The 17,784-nt window shown below is 44.2% G+C and overlaps 2 protein-coding genes and 1 long non-coding RNA gene across 7 annotated transcripts in view; 2 read left to right on the top strand and 1 right to left on the bottom strand.

The window, feature by feature from the left end:
* Positions 1–617: 617 nt before the first annotated feature.
* Positions 618–17,006, top strand: LOC123842537 (RAD52 motif-containing protein 1-like). 3 transcript variants are annotated; one of them, XM_064583049.1, is made up of 7 exons: positions 618–814; positions 1,186–1,365; positions 4,158–4,280; positions 4,672–4,840; positions 5,819–5,917; positions 8,741–8,826; positions 10,314–12,144. In XM_064583049.1, the coding sequence occupies exons 1-7, from the start codon at positions 701–703 to the stop codon at positions 10,413–10,415; spliced, it is 873 nt and encodes a 290-aa protein (XP_064439119.1). In that variant the 5' UTR covers positions 618–700; the 3' UTR covers positions 10,416–12,144. The 3 variants fall into 3 exon arrangements, 1 of the variants encoding a protein (XP_064439119.1); XR_010408630.1 differs by lacking the exons at positions 8,741–8,826; positions 10,314–12,144 and adding an exon at positions 16,935–17,006 and having other exon boundaries at positions 4,763–4,840; XR_010408629.1 differs by lacking the exon at positions 10,314–12,144 and having other exon boundaries at positions 620–814; positions 4,763–4,840.
* LOC135362996 (uncharacterized) overlaps positions 2,973–17,784 on the bottom strand; it is a 58,051-nt gene continuing 43,239 nt past the window's right edge. The window contains exons 4-5 of the long non-coding RNA XR_010408631.1: positions 3,856–3,949; positions 2,973–3,306 (exon numbers count right to left, since the gene is read on the bottom strand). This is a non-coding gene — a long non-coding RNA (uncharacterized LOC135362996). The remainder of the gene's footprint in view (positions 3,307–3,855; positions 3,950–17,784) is intronic.
* The window catches only part of LOC123842581 (leucine-rich repeat-containing protein 37A2-like), a 46,497-nt gene continuing 39,472 nt past the window's right edge, over positions 10,760–17,784 (top strand). For all 3 annotated transcript variants that reach the window (XM_064583028.1, XM_064583027.1, XM_064583026.1), the window contains exons 1-2: positions 10,760–14,565; positions 16,935–17,006. In XM_064583028.1, coding sequence (XP_064439098.1) covers positions 10,760–14,565; positions 16,935–17,006 — 3,878 coding nt within the window. The remainder of the gene's footprint in view (positions 14,566–16,934; positions 17,007–17,784) is intronic.

The raw sequence follows: 17,784 nt of genomic DNA, 5'->3' as shown, positions 1-17,784 counted from the left end.
AATACCCAAGTAAGAGTATTAATCAAAACAACTATTGTAAAACAATTTTTAACATGAAAAATGAACGTCATGGAGTGCCTGGGTGGCTCAGTTGGTTAAGTGTCTGCCTTGGGCTCAGGTCATGATCTTGGGGGCTCCTGGGATGGAGTTCCCCATCAGGCTCCCTGCTCAGCGGGGAGTCTGCTTCTCCTTCTACCCCTCCCCCCAGCTTGTGCGCGCGCGCTCTCTCTCTCTCTTGCTTTCTCAAATAAAATATTTTAAAAGTAAAAAAATAAAAAAGAAATTAAAAAAGAAAGAAAAATGAAGGTCATATTTGTAGCATAGTAAAATGGAATAGATTTTGTTTTATGAAAAAAAATTTTAAACCCTGATTATATTATCCTTTTCTTGTTTTTCCAAGGACTGGTGAAAACTTCCTAACAGACCAGCACCAGTCTGAAGACCATTGTTTGGAAACCTCAGGAGATGTTTTTAAAAAAAAAAAAAAAAAAAAGCAGCACTAAACACGACTTTGATGTGGTGGGGCTGCTGGAGGGGAAGTAGTCAGAGACCCGCCCCGAGTGGGAGGGGCCAGGGAGAGGACTGGGAACAGCCCTCGCCCCACCCCCGCGGGGCTGGCCCCGCCCCTCGCACGAGACCTTTTTAAAAAAGCGCGGGCCCGCCTTGCGCAGGCGCACTGCCGCTTGAACCTTAGCCGCGCATGCGCAGTGGTGGTAGGATGGCGGAGGTGGTCTCGTTTGCAGTTCCCAGCGAAAGCGACAAAACCTTGCTGGTGTGGGAGCTGAGTTCTGGGCCCACGGCCGAGGCTTTGCATGTGAGCCCAGTCAGGAGGGAGGGAGGGATGGAGAACGCCGTGTGCCCCCCCGCCCCCGTGACTGGGAGCCCTGGAGTCTGGCCTTAGCCTCACGCGCCTCGTAGTCTCCGCCGTGAGGAATCTTAGTTCTGGAGGGGACCTCAGCAGTCTGTCAGCCCCCACAGAGTTCTGAGAGGTAACTCTCAACAGCCAGCACGTGTTGCCTTCTAATGCTTCTCGAATCCTAAGATTTCAGAGGGAGACCTGTTCATGAAATGAGAAGAGCTTGGGGTTGTATGTGCAGAAGGGTTTAGGGAATATAAGGGAACGGGCAGTTTTGGTTTCTGGGCGTGAAATTTCATGCACTTACTTGGCGTGGGACCACCCCACAGCATTCTCTGTTCACAGTATTCTCCCAGTTGGACCTTCTGTATTCGCTCCGAGTCTTCCCAAACGCTGCAGTGGCCCGTCCTGGTTTCTATGGCATCATCAAGTTTTATTCTGCAAGGGATGCTCACAGAGCTCAAATGGCATGCCACGAGAAGCATCTTTTTCAGAAGTCTCCAGTGCAGGTGGGTCCAAACAGGAAATTCCTAACTCCCCTGGGACGGAGTGCTGAATTCCGTTATAATAGACTAGCATTTGTGCAGCACTCTGATTTACAGAATGCTTTCAGATGCATTGCTACATCGACCCTCCGGTTTCCCTGGGTTTTTGTTTGTTTGCTTTTTTTTAGACGAAGAAACTCGAACTGAAGACAGTTAAGTGACTTACTTACGGTTCATGATAATAACTGGAAGCTAGAGATCAAACCCCAACTTACTGATATTAAACCCCGTGGCATTTTATCCTGCCCTTTAATTTAAGAAATCTTAACAGGAAGAGTCTTGCTTGTATTTACTATTATGTGGATTTAAAATGACAAATCTAGGGGTGCCTGGGTGGCTCAGTCGGTTGAGTATCTGCCTTCAGCTCCGGTCATGATCCCGGTCCGGCTCCCTGCTCAGCGGGGAGTCTGCTTCTTCCTCTTCCTCTTCGCTCTTGTGCTCTCTCTCTCACTCTCTCTCTCAAATAAATAAAATCTTAAAAAAAAATGACAAATCCTTTCATCTGTTGTATTTATAAAGGATGCTTCATCGTCATTATCATCATCATCAGTCTCAAACTGCCTATTCAGGACTCCCTTCAATTCCCAGAAAATGGTTAAAACATTCTTTAATGCACTACAGGAACTTTATTCCATACTAACCATGCTGTCCATTTTACTTTCCCAGAGCCCCAGAATTATATTTCAGTATGTGCCTCAATTCAATCACCATTTCTTTATCAAGGACCATGTCATTTCCTCTGAGTAAGTGAGTGAGACTTAGATTTCCAAACCTTTCACTTTGTAATTGTATGTCTTTGTCAGCCTTCTCTAACTGGCTTCTTAATCTGGCTACTTCATACTGATGTGGCTGCCTATTCTTTTTTTTCTTTTTTTTTTTAAGATTTTATTTATTTGACACAGAGAGAGTGTGTACAAGTAGGCGGAGTGGCAGGCAAAGGGAGAGGGAGAAGGAGACTCCCCGCCGAGCAGAGAGCCGGACGTGGGGCTCCATCCCAGGACCCTGGGATCATGACCCGAGCCGAAGGCAGATGCTTAACCAACTGAGCCACCCAGACGCCCCACGTGGCTGCCTATTCTTATCATTTGCCTTTCCTTATTGATTTAACCTTGATTGAATCTGAGAACTCTGCTCAGATGTGACTCTAGGTATACTGCCTACTTATTCAACACCCTCTTCAGTCTTGGCTTCACTCCCTGTGATTGAAATGATGACCTGTCAGACGTTCTTTAGTTTGCAAACTGTGGTCTGCCTGTTTCTAGCCTGTGAAAAGTTCACATAGCCACTCAGATATTATAGATTATGAAACAATTACTTTGTATCAGTTGTAAGAAATGAGGTTTTTGTCTCTCATTGGACATTAAGATCATTTCATAAATTTAGGTTTTGAGATTTCACAGCATAAAGCCCATCACTGAGAGTGATGAAGGAAATGTTCTACAAGTCAGTATATAGTTGACAGGAGAGCGTATTCATATTAGATCTCTTTTTTTATTTAACACAGAACCTTGGGTTATTACCCCTGCTTTCCAAAATTGTTATCCAATTTACTTATGTGTTCTTTTCTACTTTGGCAACTACATATAGTTCCTGGTTGGGTTTGTTGTTGTTGTTTGCCTTTTATAAATACAGGAAAAAGAATAATGTCTTAAATAAAATAAATCAAGGAAAGGCCTAAGGTATTTGAGAGAGTTTTTTTCAGTAGCATGAAGGAAAATGGTTGGCAGCAGGAACTGGCAAGCTTTCCCAAGGTGACAACTATTTCTCCGACAGAGAGGCTCGGGGCCCTTCTGAAGCTTCCTTCATATCCAGAACAGCTCCACTATGGCTCGCCATTAGCCTCCCCTGCAGCACTCAACATTTAAAACTTCATCTTCATTTCTTCTTTCCAGCATGCAGCTTCAGCTGGAGAAAGTAATTTTATTTTCTTATCACCCATTCTTTCATTCGTTCACTCAATCAACAACAGAATGTGCTCGGTTTTAGGAATGAGAAAAGAGTAAGAGATGGTTCCTTCAAGCACTTAAGGAGCTTATAAACTAGTGATAGAGGAAGGTGCATGAACAAATCAATAAAGAATTAATAGTGCTGTGACTTCATTTGCATTATTTGAATCTTTATGAATATATTACTATACTACACCCTGCTTAAAGTTGAAATAGACATTTAAGACAGAACATTTAATAAATTCACCATAGAGCATAAGTTAGACTGGAAGTATTTGCATTCTCAAAGGAGCTTATTAATGCAAATGAACCTCTAGTTGTTTAGTTGCTTATAAAATTTTTAGAGGTATGTATATTCCTTGTTCTAACAGGTTAGTAACTTGGGGAGGAGGGTGCTGCAGGTTAAGGTCCTACCTCCCTGTCAGGTCCATCTTGTCGGCTCTTCAGGTCATGTTCTCGAACGAGCTACAGGATGGGACAACAAAAACAATTTCTTTCCTTTGCTCACCTACATAATTTGCTTCTGGAGGGCTTCCTTAGTGGCTTTCATCATCACTCTCACCACCAGAGGTCAGGGAAATCTTCCAATTCAATCAGGAGCCCTGGAAATGATGCAGAAAAGTACTGGAGCTTAAAAATAATGAATACCATTTATTCAGGGCTTACTATGAGCTCATTGCTTACAATGGTGTTTCCTTTCTAATCTTCACAGCCAGTCTCTGAAATAGGTATTGATCAATCTCAGGTGTATCCAAAATAAGCCTCTGTGGCAGGTTGTGATATTTTTCAGTCTCTCTCTTATGTCTTTAGGTTCGTCTGGGCACCAAACATAAAGCAGATCAACATCAGGCCCTTGCCCTAAATAGCTCCCAGTGCCAAGAATTGGCAAATTATTACTTTGGTTTCAATGGATGGTCAAAAAGGATCATCAAGGTAAACTTTATAGATTTTCTTTGGCTAATCAGACTCATTTCAACATTGAAATCCTGGACTTCAGAGAGGAGAGAACTGGGTGTGGGGAGAAGATGTGAGAGGCTTCTAAGTGGAAGGACCTGAGCATCGGCCTGCCACCTAGAATTAATACTACTTTCAATGACTTGGGTAGTGATGTCCAGAATTTTTGCCAGTATTTGTAGGGTATAGAGTAAAAAAAACTAGTTGTCTGTATTTAATAATGCATTTGCAAGTCCTACTTGATTTTGAAGCTATAGGACCTCAACTGTTAGCTGGGTTTACTGGAGTTTAGTTTTTATTTCTAATAACAAAACATCTTGAAGTCTATGTTGAGATCCTAGGAAGGACCTTTAATGTAAAATCCTAACAGCTTCAGGACCTTTCTGACCTCGAAGAAAGAGAAAATGAAGATGCTACGGTACCACTTGAGAAGCAGAGCCTGAAATTCTTCTGTGCTTTAGAGGTGGTGTTGCCGTCCTATGAGTGCAGGAGTCCTAGAGTTGGCATGGCCGAGGAGCCTTTGGAGAAGCTGGAAGAAGGTCTGTTTATGGTGGGGGTGGGGGTGGAGTGGAGTGGAGGTAGAATCTCTCTTTCTTTCTGAAACTCATCTTTTCAGATATATCATCAAGCCCTCCCCTTGCTAAGCTACTAAAACCCTGGGCAGAGCTTTTCTACCGTACAATACAGGTTTTTATCATACACAATACCTAAAAGAACTTAGCTTTACAATTCTAAAACTGACTTTCTGCCAAGAAATTTAGGAAGAGGGAAGTAATGTTTTTCCCATTTTTGGTTAAGAATCTGCCTTGTGCTAAAAAAAAAAAAAGAAGAAGAAGAAGAATTTGCCTTGTGCTAAAATAGTCCTTTAAATACAGATCTCTTGTAGCCTTCAATGATCCCAGCAAAATCATCATCTAAAGATTTAAATAAACCCTTGTGCAAATGTTCAGTCCTTTGCCTCCTATAAAAGGGCTGGTGTGTAAAGAATCAAATATAGATTCCTAGAAAAGGTATTCCAATTGGTACTGATTTTTCCAGAGTCCGTAGCACTTCGGCTTAGGGTTTTAAGGCAGAGGCAGGGCTGTTAGCAAATGGAGGGAAGTAGGTTCCCATGGGTGATGCTCAGGAAAAGACCAGGTCATGTGTGCTACCACCTAATCTTTCTCACTCTTCCAGCCCTTGATGCCCAGGAGAGTAGGTAGGGTCTGTAGGATTATAGTTTCAACTTGTCCATTTGAAATCTGTGAGTGATGTGAGATTTGTGCCACCTTCTTGGCTTGCATCTCCCTTCTGGTACTTCAGGAACTTCTGGGGTAGATCAGGGCAGTAAAAATGTGCCCGGCCAGGATATACCTACAGCAGAGCCATTCCACCAAGTGTTTGTCTTGTGCCTGCTCTTAGTTGCTAAGATAATGATCTACGAATCATGGATGCACTTTCATATCTAAACACATAACATAAAAATCAGTTATCATTCAGCTAGGTATTTTAAATCCATTTGTTTTGGTTGAATTTAGGGCCATTATCAGTTCTGATGAAAAGGAAAACAACCCAGAAGCTTGCTATTCAGAAGGCTGTGTCAGATGCATTCCAGAAACTGTTGATTGTGGTTTTAGGTAAGACTTTCTTGATTGTCCTTTACTTCTTTCTTTTCTTTTCTTTTCTTTTCTTTTGATTGTCCTTAAACAACTTCAGTTTCCATGAGCAAATAAACTCATTTTGAGAAGTTAGTTGGATGAAAACACTTCACATTCTTTTATTCACCAAATGCTTTCAAAGCAGCAGTCTCAAATTTGTTCTTTGTAGTATTTGTGAGGAAAAATGACAGTAAATATTATTGTCCCCAGGGTATAGATATACAGTGACTTGCCTCCGCGTAGAAAGTGCTTGATCCAGTGTTCCTTGATTGATTGCCCATAACACAAAGTAGTATAGTGATTGTAAGCTTTGGACATCTGTTGTTGAATCCTAACTCTGTCTCTTAGATTTCTGATGCAGTTTTAGGTTTTATAGTCAAATTTGAAGGTATTTAGTCTCTCTAAGCTGCAATTTCTTTATCTGCAAAATAAGGTTAATAATTCAGCTTACCTCATGGAGATATAGCAAGAATAAATGAGATGATGAATATAAAAAGCTTAGAACTATCTCTGGAACGTGGTAAGCAGACAAAATATGTTAACTTCTTATCATTATTATTTTCCTGTTGGAGAATTTATTAGATTATGCTTTTGCAATCAATTCAGTTTCAGTTTTTGTTTCTGGCACTGACATATTGGGTGACCATGATTCTTATGTAATGATCAGCTACATTTTTGTGAACCTTGAAAGTGGCCATCCTATTGAATGATGTTGATTGTATTCCCTATTGAGTTCTACAGTAGTATGAATGTTATAGGCTGTGCTCAAAGGAAATTTTATTTTTTTTAAATATTCTTTTATTTTAAATAAAATAAAAGAGGGAGGCAGGGGAGGCGTAGAGGGAGAGGGAGAGAGAGAATCAATCCAGGCTCAAAGGAAATTTATTTTATTCATTTTATTTTATTTTATTTTATTTTATTATTTTAAATAAAAGAGGGAGACAGGGGAGGAGTAGAGGGAGAGAGAGGGAGAGAGAGAGAGAGAATATCTTAAGTAGGCTCCACACGCAGCATGGTGCCCCATGCAGGGCTTGATCTCACAATCCTGAGATCCTGACCTGAGCCGAAATCAAGAGTGGGACACTCAACCGACTGAGCTACCCAGGTGCCTTTTTTTCTGGAAATTTTATAATTAGTGGAGAGTCCCCAAACAGTTGCTCCCCTGCTTCAGAGCCTTGAGTCTTAAAGACTAAGAAATCCTAGCTACGTTTCAGAGACCTTATTTGCTTGTAAGAGTTGACCGTGGATTGGTCTCAGGTTTTCAGCCTGGGCAAGTCTTCCCGTGAAGACTGACTTCCCTGGTCATCAGGTAGACTCTCCATTAGCTGTCAATTCTGAATGACAACCTTTAAGAAGCAAACTAAGCGTTTGGGTTGTTGACCTCTCCATAATATGCTATGGTATCCCTTGTACACATTCAAAATTCCTTGGACTAAAAAGTCTCGTAGCTGTAGTTTGCCCTAAGGTAAATTGTGTTGTCTATAAGTTACACGGGCCTGTTTCTGCCAATAAAGTGTTCAAATGCATGCCCTGCCCACCCCCCTCCAAAGCATTGTTCATTGTATCTGGTGGGATTTGGGTTCTCAGGGAGTAGACACTTGCCTTGTTTCTAATATGAAGTATCAGCCATAGTCCAGTGGTCTCTATTCCAGGTTTGAACTTACATTGACCCCTACCTAATATCTTACTGTTGTTTTTTTTTTTTTTTTTAAGATTTTATTTATTCATTCATGAGAGACAGAGAGAGAGAGAGGCAGAGGGAGAAGCAGGCTCCCAAGGAGCAGGGAGCCCGATGCGGGACTCGATCCCAGGACCCTGAGATCATGACCTGAGCCGAAGGCAGACGCTTAACCATCTGAGCCACCCAGGCACCCTAATATCTTACTGTTTAATCATACTATGATTGAACAGTTTTGCTTCCACAGTTTTAACGTCCTATGTCATTATTCCTTAGTTCCTATCTCTGAGATCATGAAGTTTTTTTAACCACATGGTTGATAACTTCACATATATTTTTTCACAGATAGTTATGATAGTGGTGCCTAAGTGGCTGAGTCGGTTAAGCGTCTGCCTTCTGCTCAGGTCATGATCCCAGGGTCCTGGGATGAAGCCCTATGTCGGACTGCCTTGCTCAGTGGGGAGTCTGCTTCTCCCTCTCCCTCTGCCCCTCCCCCCTGCTCGTGTTCTCTCTCTCAAATAAATAAATAAAATCTTAAAAAAAAAAAGTTATGATAAAAACTAAAGTGTGAGATGAGAAAACTTCTGAGAAGATGCTTTTATTTTCTGCTTTTAGAAATCAAAAGAATGTCTATGGGGCAGCTGAGTGGCTCAGTTGGTTAAGGTCTGCCTTCGGCTCAGGTTATGATCCCAGGGTCCTGGGATTGAGCTCCTCATCAGGCTCCCTACTCAGCAGGTTGCTTGCTTCTCCCTCACCCTCTCCTGTTCCCCCTGCTTGTGCACTCTCTCTGTCAGTTAAATAAATAAAATAGTTTTTAAAAATCAAAAGAATGTCGGGCGCCTGGGTGGCTCAGTTGGTTAAGCGACTGCCTTCGGCTCAGGTCATGATCCTGGAGTCCCGGGATCGAGTCCCATATCGGGCTCCCTGCTCAGCGGGGGGTCTGCTTCTCCCTCTGACCCTCCCCCCTCTCATGCTCTCTCTATCTCATTCTCTCTCAAAAAAAAAAAAAAAAATTAAAAAAAAAAATCAAAAGAATGTCTAATTACTAAGTGCTATCCCAGTTATATACAGCAAGTTTTAGAACAAGAAAAATTTTGATATGCTACTTGTTAACTTTATTTCAGAAAGTGGTAAAATAGCTGTGGAATATAGACCCTGTGAAGAGATTACAGATGCCAGAACCAAAGAGGAGCTCCAGGATTTAATTCAAGTATGTGGAGATTAGAGCTCGAGGATTCCACAGCCAATGTAACCGTATTTTAAAGCAACCGGCAGGATTTGGAAGACTTGGGCACGTACAGTTAGCTCTATCATCCTTTGGGAAATGTACAACTCTGAAACTGCTTTTGAGTGCAGAGAATCTCTGGGGCTTTTCCTGAAGTCCTGGCCCTTGGCTCTGACCCCTGATTTCAAATTTGGAGAGCAAATTGCATCAGAATACTCCTACTGTTGTGGACATAGGAGAGGACACAGCCTTTTAGAGCTCCCCTCCAACAGAATCTCAAGGATTTGGGAACAGAGTAACTCTGGCCTTAAGTGAGATTATGCTACAGTGTTTGAAAACCATTATGCCTTTCAAATAAGGTGTATTACCCAGATGTCAGCATCTCATACATACCTTGTATGAAATATTTTGCTGAAGAACTTTTCTGTAAATCACTCATCAATGCCCTGAATTAGGGATTAAGTTGCCAAAGTAATTTCTAAAAGAAGATATTAATATACTGCATATAGAATGTTTAAAAAAAAAGGAGAAAAGGATGTGTTTCATGTCATTGAAAACTTAATTTGGGGCTAGATTTCTGATTATTTAATTCACTCCAAAGTTGCAAAGTTTGTTTGTTTTGAAGGGAAGAGTGGAGAAAGGAAAGATGGTTACTTTCTGAAAAAGTATTTGAAGTTTTTTTTGTGTGCAAAAGAATTATTTTAATTCAATTTAAATCAAGCCAGTCAAGGAAACTTCAGACTTATCCAAGTTTACACTTTAAGAAGTCTAGCTTCCTGTGAAACGTGAAAGAGATTCCGTATTGACGCTAAAGTTTTCAGAAACCTGATTGGAACTCAGATCCATTCCTAAATAAGGCCAGTCTTGGAATCCGTTCCATTTAAAAACCATTACTATGTGCTAGACGCTGGGAATAAGATAAAACCCTTCTCTCTTAGGGTTTGCGTGCTAGAGCTAGTGCCAGACCATAAACAAGGACTCAAATAAAACAGATTGTGAAAAGGGCTGTGAAGGATGTAAACTGTTGCAAACTACGTGGCTAGTTACAGTATTTCAAGAAAATTGTTTAACATGCTAACTTGAACATCCTAAGTGCCTTCTCCATGTGCACACTCAGGGTCAGACCTCTAAAAAGTGGTGGTGTTACTTTTTCTAGACTGACGGCTGTGTTGAATCAAGGTGGGATGGGGGAGGTTTTCCCATGCCAGCGTAAATAGAGGGCTATTCTCTTGGTTTCAGACCCTCATTCCCAGAATGAAATGCTCACCTGCCCCCTCAACCTCCACCCGAAACCCCTCCTACAGAAATTTTGGAGACATCACTGATTCAGTGGTAGGAAGCCTCCTAACAGAGTGGCGACTTAATGCTCGGACATGCGTATTGAGAATTTAGAGGAAATGGCAACATTTTAGAATAAGTAACTGTAAAATGTGTTCCCTTCCCCACTGCCCTGCCTGGTACTTATTCTGCAGGTCAGCTACTTTTCTTGGAAGCAGGATGGCCGAGGGGAGGAAGAATGTCTCTCGGATTTAAGCTTTGAAGAGGCCGAGTTCAAACCGCCAGAATTGGACTAGCGTTTTTTAATTTCCCGGGATGCCGGGTCCTGTGGCGTCCTTGGGAAACTGCCCCCTGCCCCCTTCCACCCCAGAGCTGCTGGAGTCCGGGGCCATCCTGCCTCGCTGTGAGCCCCAGGAGGTGGTTGTGCCCTTCGTAGGGGGAAGGGAGGCTTGGGCCCTGGTGATTCTGGAAAAGGGGCTTGCTCCGAGGGGCGCGGTGCCCCTCGGCGCTGAGCTAATAAAGGTAGCGTAATAAAGGGTGGAATGTAGGCGGGGGAGGGGCGTGCAGTTCTTAATGGTGCGCCCGTCACGGGGCTGCCATAACGGTTCGGCTCCCATTCGGCGGGTGCTGATTCATTAGTATGGGTCGCTGCGCCCCAGAGCATCCGGGTGTCATGTCCTGGCTGCGCCTCTGGGCCCCACTGCTGCTGAGCACGTGGCAATTATTGTGGCTGATGGTGCAGGCAGCTCAGCCTCCGGAGTGGGCCCTGGACCATGCCCAGCTGACCGCCGACCTCCTGGGGCCCACCGAGCCCTGGTCTTCACAGTCCTCTCAATTCCCGCCCGAATCGCTCCAGGCACTTACACCCCCAGGAGAGGGGTCCTCTGCTCCAGCCCGATTGTCTCTGCCTAAGGAGTTGACTGAGACTTTGGTTCCATTCCCGGACACGGATTCAGTTGGTAAGCTGCCCCCAGAGGCAGATCAGGATCTGACTGACAGGCTAACTCGGCTGGAAAGACTCCCAGAGGTGGTTCCAAGGCTAGGTTGGGATCAGAATCAGACCATAGCTCCGCCTCCTCGACTCCAAAGTACGATTAAAACTGTAGGTCTAGATCAGGCTGAAGATCACCAGTCATTTGAAATACTTGTTCCACCTCTGGATAGTCACAGTTCAAAGCCAACGAAGTTTATTGTTTCACCCCCAAACCTGGAGAAAGATCTAGCTCAGCATCAAAGGCTTGCCAAAGTTGTTGGAACTCCAAACCAATTTGCAAATAAAGACCACCTACAACAACAGTTGCAGGATGGTTATTCAGATTCCAGTATGGATATCCTATATCCTGAGGTGAATGTACCAATGGATTTCCCAGGGGGATCAGATCAACCTCCAAAGCTCCCTGAGGAGGTTGAAATTCCTCCACTCCTGCAGGAGACCCCAAATCATTTAGAGTTGCCTGAGGAAGCTGAATCTTTTTGGCCTCAGGTGGAGGCCCAGGCCCAACATTCAGACCCCCCTGAGGAGATAGAAACATCTCCAATTCAGCAGGGGGCTCCATCTCCGCCTCCAGAGATCCTTAAGGAAGGTGTAAACCCACAGGAGGCCCTGGCTGAGCCTTCAAGTACCCCTGAAGAAATCAAACTTTCTTTACTAGAACAGAAAGCCTCAGCTCAACCCACAGAGGCCGCTGAGGAAGTAGAACGTTCGATCCCTCAGGAGTCCCCAGCTCAACCTCCAGAGCCATCTAAGGAGATGGTACCTCAACCAATAGCACATGAGGTGAATGTGCCATCTTTAAGTAAGAATGAAGCTCAGTGGCCAAACTTCTCCAACGTCACTGTTAAACCTGTGGATCTGGTACTTACTTTAACTCTAACTCAGCCTCCAGAGCGCACCGAGGAGGCTCAGGCTTCTCCAATCCAGCAGGAGGCCCCAGCTCAGCCTGTAGAGCGCCCCGAGGAGGCTGGGTCCACCCAAGTCCAGCTGGAGGTGCCGGCTCGGCCAGCAGAGCACCCCGAGGAGGCTGGGCCCACTCCAGTCCAGCTAGAGGCCCCAGTTCAGCCACTAGAGCTCCCCGAGGAGGCTGGGCCCACCCCAGTCCAGCCGGAGGCGCCGGCTCGGCCAGCAGAGCATCCCGAGGAGGCTGGGCCCACTCCAGTCCAGGTAGAGGCCCCGGTTCAGCCACTAGAGCTCCCCGAGGAGGCTGGGCCCACCCCAGCCCTGCCGGAGGCCCCGGCTTGGCCAACAGAGCGCCCCGACGAGGCTGGCCCCACCCCAGGCCAGCCAGAAGCCCCGGCTTGGCCTGCAGAGCGCCCCGAGGAGGCTGGACCTAGTCCAGTCCAACAGGAGGCCCCAACTCTAGTTCCAGAGTTTCCTATGGAGTATCTATTTCAAACTTCAGTAAGTGATGAGGTGATAAGTCAACCTATAAGCCACTATCCAACTTATTTAAGGTTTTCCAGTGTTACACATAAATCTGCGGATGTGGAACTTACCGTAACTCCAGAGCTGGCTAAGGAGGTTGAATCTTCTACAGCCCAGCAGGAGGCCCCAGCTCAGTCCCCTGTCCCCCAGCAGGACCCAGCTATGTCTCCTGAACCCCCTAAGGAGGTGGAACTTTCTCCCACACAGCAGGAGGCCCCAGCTCAGTCCCCTGTCCCCCAGCAGGCCCCAGCTATATCTCCTGAGCCCCCTAAGGAGGTGGAATCTTCTCCCACACAGCCAGAGGTCCCAGCTCAGCCTTCAGAGCCCCCTCAGAAGGTAGAACCATCTCCAGCCCAGCAGGAAACCCCAGCTCAGCCTCTAGAACTCCCAGGCAAAGTAGAACCTTTTCCAATCTCTCAAGAGACCCATTCTCAGCTTCCACAGTCTCCTGAGAAGGTAGAATCCTCTCCAGTCCTGCAAGAAGCCCCATCTCTACCTCTAGAGCCCCTTAAGGAGGTAGAACCTTCTCCAACCCAGCAGGAGGCTCCAGCTCAGCCTCCAGAACCACGTAAGGAGGTTGTAGCAGAACCTCCAGTCCGTCATGAGGTGATAGTTCCACCTCTAGGACAAGAGCAAGCTCAGCCTTCAAACTTGCCCAGTGCCACTGTTAAACCTGTTGACCTGGAGCTTACTGTAACTCCAGAACCTACTACAGAGGCTGAGCATTCCATGGCCCTGCAGCAGACTCTGTCTCTTCCAGAGGACCCCAAGGTGACACGTTCACATCCAGAGCACGTTCAGGCTCAGCAACCAAATTTGACTGAAGTCACAGTTCAGCCTTTAGACCTGGAGCTTACCGTAACTCCAGAACCCACTACGGAGGTTGAACATTCTACAGCCCTGAAGAAAACTGTAGCTCCTCCAAAGGACCTCGAAGTGACATTGGCACACCTAGAGCAGGTTCAGACTCAGCATCCAACTTTGGCTGAAGTCACAGTTCAACCTTTGGACCTGGGGCTTACCATAACTCCAGAATTTACTAAGGAGACTGAACTTTCTCTACCTACGCAGGGGACCCCAATTCAGGCTCCAGAGCCACCTAAGGAGGTTGTTGTAGCTCAATCTCCAGTATATCAGGAGGAGATTGTTCAGACACCAGTTCAAGATCAAGCTCAGCATCCATCATCACCCAATGTAACAGTTCAACCTTTGGACCTGGAGCTTACTGTAAGTCCAGAACCCACTACAGAAGTTGAACATTTTACAACCCTAAAAAAGACTACATCTCCTCCAAAAGACCTTGAGGTGACACTTGCACATTCAGAGCAGGTTCAGTCTCACCATCCAACCTTAAATAAAGTCACAGTTAAACCTTTGGACCTGGAACTTACCATAAGTCCAGAATCTACTACTGAGGTTGAACCTTCTCCAGCCATGCACGAGACCCCACATCAGTATCCAGAGCCGCCTAAGGAACTTGTATCTCAACCTCCCGTATATCAGGAGGCAGCAGTTCCAACACCACGTCAGGATCAAGCTCAGCATCGGTGGTCACCAAATGTGACAGTTCAACCTTTGGACCTGGAGCTTACCATAACTCCAGAATCTACTACAGAGGTTAAACAGTCTACAACCCTGCAGCAGACTACAACTCCTCCAAAGGACCTTGAGGTGACACTTGCCCATCCAGAACAGGTTCAGAGTCAACGTCCAAACCTGACTAAAGTCACTGTTCCACCCATGGACCTGAAAATTACTGTACGTCCGCAACCAGTGTCATCTGAGACAGTTTTTCCCCCAACGACCCTGCGTTCATTGCTGCATTTTGTAAAATATACCCCAGAAAAGGCATACACAACTTTAACTGAGCCACCAGAAGAGAACACTACCACGAACATCAACATATGTGAGCTCTGTACCTGCAAAAATGAGACGCTGTCGTGTACTGGTTTCAGCCCAAAGCAGAGGCTCCACAGAGTGCTTGTGCCAGAGCCCAACACCTACAGCGGCACCTTCACCATCTTGTAAGAATTGTCTTTCCTCATTTGTTCTCTGCCTCCTGCTTGCCATGGCAGCCTTTTCTTCGAGGCCTTCCTGGGCCTTCCTTATCTTCCCAACCCATGTTGACTTTCTGTTTTTACCTTTTCTTTGTCAACTGTCCCTTATCTTTGTTTTGCTCTTTGCTATTGTTCCCCCTTCTCCAATCTTTTGCTTGCCATTGTCCTTATTCCTTTCTCTAACCCAGTGTTTTATCCCCATCATTTCATTCCTTAACCTCTACTCTCCCACTTTTGCTCCATCCTCTTTATAGCAACATGTCCTTCTCTCCATCTCGTTGGTGGTGATAGAACAAAGGGGTTAAGAGTAGAGATTCTGGAACTAGACCGCCTGGGTTTGAACCGAGGTCTGTCACTTACTACCTTTTGATTCATTTTCCTTTTCCGGAAAATGGGGATTATGGTAGTTACCATCTCATGGGCTTATTGTGACATTTAGATGAGTTAATACTTATAAAGCACTTACATTGGTGCCTAGCATATATATGAGTGTTATCTATTATAATTTGACTCCTCAGTTATGTTCAGAACTCATCTTTGTTCCCCGGCCTTCTATATATAGCACCTATTTTGTGCCCAGCCCAGGACTCAGTACTGTGGGATCCATGGGAGTATGACATTGTCTTTAGAACGTGAAATGATAAGTGGGACGAAAGGAAACAGGCATAGAAAGGGAGGTGACCTATGATTAAGTACAGACCATAGGTGCTGTAATTCACCAGAATCTGTAATCAATAGAGTGTGGAGGTGTGGGAGAGCTGCATGGATAAGCTAAAACTTTAGCTGAGACTTAGAGAGTGGCTATGATTTGTTAAACAGAGCAAAAGTAGGGAGTATAGTCTAGGCAAAGTCAGTGCTGCAAGACTGATCAGGAATTAAGAATTAGTTTAGGACGCTGTGAAAGATATGATTATGAAAACCCTTAACTATCAGCTAGAGGGGTTTGAAAGTTACACTCGGAGATATAGAGAGTCACTGAAAGTTTTCCCACAAGAGATAAATACCATTAAAACAAGAGGATTGTTTTTGATTCCCTATGTAGAGCGATCTAGAGAGGGAAGCTTGATCTAGGGAGACCAGATAGAAGGCTCTAGCAAAAGCTGGGAGTAAAATGACAAGGGGCCGGATCAGAGTGGCTGTGATAGGAGTAGAAAGAAAATCCTGAGAGCACCACAAAGGAAGAAGCGGCAAGACTGAGTAACTGATGAGAGTAGCGGGTAGGGTGTGTCCAGGAAAGAGAAAAATGAAACATGACTCTTGAAGTTTCTGTCCTGTATGAGCAGTACAATGGCGGAAGAACAGGTGGAAACACAGCAGTTGGGAAGGAGAGCCAGTTTGAGGGAGATAAGTTCAGTTTGGGGCATCTTTTCTCAGGGAACATAAAGCAACCAGAAGGCTTCTGGTTCCTGGAAATGACCACTAGGCAGATGGGCAGATGGGTACCTGTGTTGCCTTGTTTCTAACTCCTAGAAAAAATGTGTATATAAACTGAATAGGTAAGTTGTTGCTGAGTAAAGCTAAAGGTAAAAATACATAGAGTTAGTGGATGAAATGGAGTCTCAGACATTTCGTGGCTTCTTTTAAACACATGCAATTCGTGGATATATTCTCACTGGGGTTTTTTGTTTGTTTGTTTTGTTTCTTTGTTTTTAAATGGCACAAGCATATAGGATAAAATGTAAAAATCCCACCCCACCCTCCCTACCACCTGTAAGATAACTCCTGTTACCATTTCGCTGTGTGTCCTTCCTTCCCATCGCTTTCCTTTGCAATTTTTCCCCTAATGAGGTAATACTTTCTATTCCTTGCTCAGTGATTTGTTGCTTTTCCTTATGCAGTGCGTCTAAGAAATCTCTCCATATTAGTTCCTCTAATTTCTAACTTCCTTTATCCGAACAGCTGAAGAGGTTTCAACAGAGGGCACTGAGCCAAAGCTTTGGTGTTGCCTGGCTTAGGATTTCTTTACCTTTGTTTGCTGATAAGTGATACATTTTTGCCATGTTTCTGTTGAATTCTTATTTTCTCACTGATTTACGAAGGAGCCATTTTGGACACATAAGTGATTTTGGAAAAAACGCTCATAGTCAAAGTAATTCACTGGCAATATCTGTCCAAGATAGGAAGTTCAGGTTCTAGGGAGATGCCTTGTTTGCGCACAGCAGTCCCACCTCATCTCTTCATTAATTGCGCAAACTGGGATGCTGATAACTGTGGAAATTAGACCGCTGGTATTTTCTGCATTTGAATATTGCCCACAAGGTTGCCAATGCTTCTTCGACTTATTCTGTTCATTCTTTTCCTACCTATTCAAGGATCTGAACTGTGTTTCTTCACAGAAATTTCAAAGGAAATTCTATTTCTGAGATCGATAAAAATATATGGAAGGCATACCGTTGGACTGAGAAACTGTGAGTATATTCTCTCCAAATACAAATACAAAAAACTGAACTGCATTCTAAGATCCTTCTTGGTCCAGAATTTTGAAGTCAGTAGCTCTGAGGAAAGGTATTTCCCCCTCCATATCCCAATTCAACCTCTATTGATTGCACTTCAGTGTTTATTTTAAAAATTAAATTTGGCAGGCTCTCTTTAAAATTAGAGTCAATCTAAACTTATATTCTATTATACAAGGAATACATGATTATATTCTCAATGTATAAAAATAAAAGAATATTGTGATATAGTGAACATCCTCCTTGTGTTCTGATCCCCCACCGCTGCGATAGCCACTACTCTGGGTATCATATATATCCTTCCAGACCTTTATCCATGCATTTGTCTACATACATATTTATAGACAACAAAATAGGTTTGTTGTGTGATTTTCTTTCTTTCTTTTTTTTCTTTTACATAAATGGTAACATCCTACAACTCCATTCTTTTGCTTCATGGTAGGTCTTAGATTTCTTTTCTTCTAGTACATAGGGGGTTACCCCATTCACGTAAACTCCTGCGTAATATTCCGTAGTATGAATGTATTATAATTTAATAATTCCCCTGTGGATGGATGTTTAGACTGTGTCCGGTTTTCTTGTCACATGCATTGCTGCAGTGAACCACCTCATCCATGCATCTTTGTGTACACGGGCAGGGATTTCTGTAGATTAGAGATCTAGAAATGGAATTGTTGGGATGAAGACTATGTAGATGTACAATTTTAATTGCCCTCGAAAAAGTTGTGCCGAC

This window comes from Mirounga angustirostris, unplaced genomic scaffold (genome assembly GCF_029215605.1).
Source record: "Mirounga angustirostris isolate CCGP_5_RB_7025 unplaced genomic scaffold, mMirAng1.0.hap1 SCAF_17, whole genome shotgun sequence".
NCBI classification, from domain to species: domain Eukaryota; kingdom Metazoa; phylum Chordata; class Mammalia; order Carnivora; family Phocidae; genus Mirounga; species Mirounga angustirostris.
The sequence above is the reverse complement of the archived record's forward strand: the minus strand, read 5'-3'. Positions and strand labels throughout refer to the sequence as shown.

What these genes read in the sequence shown, in the direction of transcription:
- LOC123842537 (XM_064583049.1), top strand. Translation starts at nt 701, where the DNA reads ATGCGCAGTGGTGGTAGGATGGCGGAGGTGGTCTCGTTTGCAGTTCCC. An exon ending in CCACGGCCGAGGCTTTGCAT is followed by an intron (nt 815 to 1,185) that starts GTGAGCCCAGTC and finishes ACCACCCCACAG; the next exon opens with CATTCTCTGTTCACAGTATT. An exon ending in AGCTCCAGGATTTAATTCAA is followed by an intron (nt 8,827 to 10,313) that starts GTATGTGGAGAT and finishes CTTATTCTGCAG; the next exon opens with GTCAGCTACTTTTCTTGGAA.